Source organism: Otolemur garnettii, unplaced genomic scaffold, assembly GCF_000181295.1.
Source record: "Otolemur garnettii isolate 467f Iridium unplaced genomic scaffold, OtoGar3 scaffold00047, whole genome shotgun sequence".
In the NCBI taxonomy this organism is placed as follows: domain Eukaryota; kingdom Metazoa; phylum Chordata; class Mammalia; order Primates; family Galagidae; genus Otolemur; species Otolemur garnettii.
The window spans coordinates 3,119,803-3,125,802 of record NW_003852442.1 but is presented as its reverse complement, the minus strand read 5'-3'; the positions used below and the strand labels follow the sequence as shown (position 1 = coordinate 3,125,802).

At 56.5% G+C, this 6,000-nt stretch overlaps 1 protein-coding gene across 1 annotated transcript in view; it reads left to right on the top strand.

The window, feature by feature from the left end:
• Nucleotides 1-6,000, top strand: part of CMIP (c-Maf inducing protein) — a 229,655-nt gene that overhangs the window by 221,029 nt on the left and 2,626 nt on the right. Inside the window, exons 16-20 of the mRNA XM_003791303.3 lie at nucleotides 176-316; nucleotides 1,081-1,128; nucleotides 2,227-2,373; nucleotides 3,300-3,405; nucleotides 4,880-4,950. Of these exons, the coding sequence (XP_003791351.1) occupies nucleotides 176-316; nucleotides 1,081-1,128; nucleotides 2,227-2,373; nucleotides 3,300-3,405; nucleotides 4,880-4,950 (513 nt within the window). The remainder of the gene's footprint in view (nucleotides 1-175; nucleotides 317-1,080; nucleotides 1,129-2,226; nucleotides 2,374-3,299; nucleotides 3,406-4,879; nucleotides 4,951-6,000) is intronic.

Here is a 6,000-nt window from a genome sequence, read left to right as displayed (position 1 = left end):
GGGGTATACGCCATGTCACAGACTAGGATGCAGAAAGGGGGTAATAGAGTGGTGCATTTTCAAAACCTAGCCCTTGAGGTGCATAGGTGTGCTGAGCTCATATCCAGACCCTGGGTGCATGTGGGCTGCTCAGTGGGCTGAGGCCAGCTCGTGACGTGCCCTGTCACCCGCCCAGATCCTGTGCTTGATGCTGGAGTACAACATTATTGACAACAATGACACACAGCTGCAGATCATCTCCACCCTGGAGAGCACGGATGTGGGCAAGCGCATGTATGAGCAGCTGTGCGACCGCCAGCGGGAGCTGAAGGAGCTGGTGAGTCTGTGGTGGCCACTAGGGCCTGTCCCGGGGGCACCACCCAGGGCTGCTCAGAGCTAGCACTGCACCTGCATGGCCCAGTTCACAGGGTATCCTCCAACCTAAGTAGGTCAGGATTATCACCTGCCACTTCCCAGGTGACCAAAGGGAGGCCCAGAGCTGGCCCAGAGTCACAGCTCACACTGGCCTGGCCAGGACTGGATCCTGTCTCGCCATCACTTCCCCCTCTTCCCTCTCCCATGTGTCTTAGACCCTCAGTGATCCAGCGATTACTGGGGGCATGGGGCCTGACTTGCAGATGCCAGCACCACACCTCTGCCAACAGAGGGCCTTCTCTGTCTACACACGCAAGTGTGCACAGCAGGCCAGTGGGGGGATTCATGCCCTTGATCTCTGGGAGCAGTCCTCAATCACAGAGTCCTGGAGAGGTGGTGTAGACACCCCAGCCTCTCAATTTTTGGTGGGCCAGCTCCGAATCTCTGAGGTAGGGCTTCTCCATCACTGTCCAGCGCCCCCAGTAATCGCTAGATCAGTAAGGTATCCGTATGTCACTTCCCCATCCTCCTACTGCTGTTTCTTGGGGTCACTTCTCTAATAAAATACCTGAGCCCAACCCTGATGCCCCTGAGACCAAGACTACCCCATTGCCTCCCACTACGGAGAGAGCAGTGGCTCCCTGAGTGGCGCTTACAGGGGTAGGGTGCATGGTGGAAGGTTGGGGAAAAGTACGCAAGTAGTAACCAGTCTGCTTTCTGTTGCAGCAAAGGAAAGGTGGGCCCACCAGGCTGACACTGCCCTCCAAGTCCACAGTGAGTGGGTTGGCTCTCTTAGTGGGGGGAGGGGAGAGGGCTCTCAGTGGGGGTACGGCAGGTGGTGTGGGAGGTGACGGGGGATGCAGTAAGGACCCCTAGTACCTGACAGGCCCGCTCTTCCCGGAGGTAACAGGATTGTAGGGAGGACTAAAATATGATAAAGATTATTGGTATTAATATGATAGTAATGTCAGCATGTTTCCAGTTTTCGTTAATGGCAGTGATAACATTTATGTGCCAGATACAATGTTGTTAGCTCATTTTGTCTTCACAACAACCCTATGAGGTACTTGAGTCTCACCATTCCCATTTTACAAGGTTGTCAGGGATCTTACTTCCTTCTGTTCTGCGGCCCCATTATGCTTAACTCATGGCTTCTGCCTCATGGACCAAGGGGGCTGCTCAAGCTCCACCTACCTTGTCTCCGCTCCGGCCAGCAGAAGAGGTGAAGTAGAACACAGCCCTTCCCCTTAAGAGCCTTCCTGGAGGTTCCACTTGACATATCCACTTACATCTCCCTGTCCAGATTTAGTACCTGGGGCCTACTTAGCTACAAGGGAGGCTGGTAAATTAGCCCTCATTCAGGGCACCCAGGTGGCAGCTAATGCCCAGGGTTGGAAGGGAGAATGGATATGTCCCCCAGGGTTGTCACCGACTAGCGCTCAGGCATTTGCTGATCTCTTCAGCCACTGGAGTTCAGTATGGCCTCAGTGTTTGCTTGTGGAAATGGGCATAAACTGCTGCCCAGAGAGTGAGGTGGCCAGCCACATACAGACACGCCTGTGGGAGGAACGTGACCTCAGAACACCCCAGTTGGTGACTCAGGATGTGAATCACAGCAAAGAAAGGCTTTCCCCTCTGCACGGGGCAGCTGTCATCTTGGGCATGGGGCAGTCCCTCCCTCCCTCCCTGACATCCCCTTGGCCCAGCCCTCTGGGCCAGCAGTCACCTCAGCCCCTGGGGATGTCCAGGAATAGCTCTGTGCAGGGTGAGAAAAGTGTCCTGAGACCAGGAGAGAGGTGGCAGGGCACAGGTCTCAGGGAGCTCCCAGCAGCCTGGGACTGCCCAGAGACCCCGCCACCCATCTCTTGGCAGGATGCTGACTTGGCTCGTTTGCTGAGCTCTGGCTCCTTCGGAAACCTGGAGAACCTCAGTTTGGCCTTCACCAATGTAACCAGTGCCTGCGCTGAGCACCTCATCAAACTGCCTTCTCTCAAGCAGCTGAACCTGTGGTCCACTCAGGTACATCCTCCCGCCCACTCCCTCCCTGCATCCCTCGACTTCCCTGCACCCCTCACCCCCTTCCCTATACCAAACTCCTTTCTCCTGCACCCCTCACCCTCTTCCCTGTACCCAGCTCCTTCCTGCACCCCTCATCCTCCTCCTTGTACCCTTCAGCCTCCTCCTACACCCCTCACCCTCTTCCCTGCACCCCACTCCCTCCTCTCTTCACCCCTCAACCTCCTCCTTGCTGTATCCCCCTATGTGTCTGGCCTTTCTGCCCAAAGCCCCAGCTGCAGGATTCCCTAGAGCTCAGTGCCCACTTCCCCAGGTCAGAGAAAATAGAGGCCCCCATGAGGCCCATGGCAGGGACACAGGTAATAGGAGAGCCCCCACAGTGAGGAGCCTCTGTGAGGTGGCTCTCACTGCCCAGTATGCAGAGGTGGCCTGCGGGTCTGGGTGTTGTAGTGTAGCCACAGCAGCACCAAGCCTACTGAGTGCACACTCTGCCTAGAGCAGCTCATGTGGTCCTCACTCCATGCCTGTGGGGCCTGGGTTCTGCCACTGCCCGTGGGGCCTGGGTTCTGCCACTGCCCTGGCTTAATAGAAGAGAGCCCAGGGACTGTCCCAGCAGCCTCCCTCCCGCTTCCAGACCTAGCTCCACACCTCCCACAGTCCCATCTGTCAGGAGAAGGCTGCCAAGGTGCTGTCTCACAGCTTGGGAGTTACTGAGTTCAAATCCCTCCCGAATGGAGGTGAAATTAACTCCCAAAGAGCGTCCTTGCCTGGCCACGTGGGATTCTCTGGAGAATGCAAGAGCAGCCCAGCCTCCCAAGGCTTGGTGGCCATGGGCCTCCACCCCCCACCCCTTCCTCCACCTCTGCCCCAGTCTTGGCGTCATTCTCCAGGATACTCTGGAGAGGGCTGAGTGTTTCTGTGCCCCACAGTTTGGAGACGCCGGGCTGCGGCTCCTGTCGGAACACCTCACCATGCTACAGGTGCTGAACCTGTGTGAGACCCCGGTCACCGACGCTGGCCTGCTGGCCTTGAGCTGTGAGTACCTCGGGCTACTTCACTCAGCGCCCCCTTCCCACCATGCACTGTGCTGAGCACTGGGCCCCAGAGTTCACGTGTTCACCCACCAGGTGTTTGTCACACACCTACCAGGCTCCATCTGGGTGCTAGGAACAAAACAAAGGGAAAATACAGTGGAGCCTCTGTAAGCTGACCACCAAGGGACTATAAAAACCTGGTCACCATAGTTAGCTGGTCAACATGAGGAACGAGGTCTACAGTACTGATACGTGCATGGGGTGCATGTCTGGGCAGTGAAAATGAGGTCAACTTGAGGTGGCCAACGTGGGGCGGAGGCCAACTGTGGAGTCCCGCTGTATTAATAGATCTCTGTCCTCCTGGTGTGTATAGTTAAGAAGGGCAAAGGGCCAGCCCATGCCCTCCTGACACTCTCAGTCCCCTGAGGGACTGAGTTCAGGGAAAGAGCTCCTAGGACAGCACCACTGTGGGCCCCCAACAGCAGCAGCAGCTGCCCCAGGAGCTGGTCAGAAATGCACATTCCCAGGCCCAGAACCCCAGACCTCCTGAGTCGGGTGCTGGGCATTAACCTGGGCATTTCTGTGCTCACTGGTGTTTGAGAAGTGAGGCCAGAATAAGGAAGAAGGCAAAGTAAGGAACTTAGAGATACGGATTCCTGTGCCCCTACCCTGAACTACTGAACTATAATCTCGGGGGCACCAAGCCCGAGAAAATGCATTTGACCAACTTTCCCATTTTCAGACACATTAGTTTAGTAAAGGGGACCCCGGGCTCAGCTGAAATGGGTCAGAGAAGGCATCCCCAGGAGGCAGTGTCGGTCTCAGTGTGAAGATGGATTCATTAGGATCAGCCAGGCAGGGCAGTGGGAATAGGGGCCACCATTCCCACCAGGCCGTTGGCAAGTTCCAGATGGCCTGGGAGGTGGGAGCAGGTAACTGGGTAGTGGACGCAGGGGGCGAGGTTTGGAGCCAGATCTCTACAGATGTGCCCCTTGGAGTCACATGGGGAAGAAAGCAGCGTGTCCTAATTAACTGTGCAGATTCCTCATCCCTGCACCAGCCTCCATCAACGTCTCTGGGAGATGGCAAGGGCATCCGTTCCCTGTGTGGCTGGCTTAGGCAGAGTTGAGGTGTGCTTCTCTGGGAGAGCTTCCCGGGTTCTCAAAGGGAAAGGCTCAGGCCTGGCCCAGCTGATAAGGGCAGAAAAGGGACATGACAGAGGGACAGGAAGGGAGGGAGGCCCGGAAGAGAATGAAGACTCAGTTTGCACCAGCTCATGCCTGGAGGAAACCTTCTGTGCCCACCAGGCCACCCAACCTGGGTGTGTCTACAAGACCCGCTCCCTGCCCCATCTCCTGTGTGGGGCTGGGCCGGTAGCCAGCTCCCCCAGCGGGACCATCCCACCCCTGCAGCCATCCTTGCTGGGTCTCACTGACCTGACTTGTGTGTCTGGCTGTCTGTCTGTCCTGGTACAGCCATGAAGAGTCTCTGCAGTTTAAATATGAACAGCACCAAGCTCTCGGCCGACACCTACGAAGACCTGAAGGTAACTCTCCCACCTTACCCCATCCCCCACCCCTCCTACCTCATGTCCCCCCACATCATGTCACATCGGGCCAGTGCTTTGTGTTCCTGGAGCTTGGTCTTCTGCCAGAGAGGCAGTCACCCAGCGGATAGATAAATACGCAGAATTATGGCAGATTAAAAGGAGTGGCAAAGGGGAAGCCAGCAGGGCGTTAATAGATGGGACAGAGGGAGGCGTGTGGTGTGTGGCAAGCAGGGATGTTCCTCTGAGAGGCCACAGGAGCTGAGACCCAAAATATAAGAAGCCAGAGATGCAGAGGGCGAGAGAAAGACACAGGTCCTACGGCAGAAATAGTTGGCAAGAACTGGCTTCATAGCAGACGTAGCCAGGGAGAGAGGGAACAGGTGGGGGCTAGCTGGGAAAAACCCTGGTATGCCGGGGCAGGGCAGTGAGTTTGCCTTTGAAAGTGCTCTGGCTGTTGGTGGGAAGCAGATTTTTTTGAGAGGCAGCACGAGTGGCTTCAGGGAGGGGGGAGGGCTGCTAGGCTGGTGAGATGAAGGTGGGGAAGAAAGGGAGACGGGGTTGGGGAAGGTGGGATGAGGGGGTGCTTTGTCAGAAAAGCCTGTCTTGGAGAGGGTCAGGGAGCTGGGCACTTAGCAGCCTCCTGCCATGCTGTCCTCCCAACTCTGTGCCAGCAGCTCCAGGAGCAGGCAAGGCCAGCAGAGGGTCAGTGCCCTGCTAGGGAAGGGCTGGGCCAAAGTCACAGATGGCACCCGGGAGCACGCTGGCACCTTTGCAGCCTGGAGTCCTGTCTGCGTGAGGTGGGGGGAGCTGGGGAGAGTTCCTGAGCATAGGAGAGCAGAACTGAGGAATTGTGTGTGTGTGCATCGCATTGTACAGAAAAGTTGGGGAGGGAGCAGGGGAAGGCATGATACCATTTCGGAAGCAGCTGCTTACAGTACATCCCTACAGTGGATTCTTGTTAAGAAAAAAGCCCCCACCAGTTTGATGGAAGTGTTTCGAATTGTGTGTGAAAACCCCACACTGTACCCCAGAAGTGCATTAATGTAC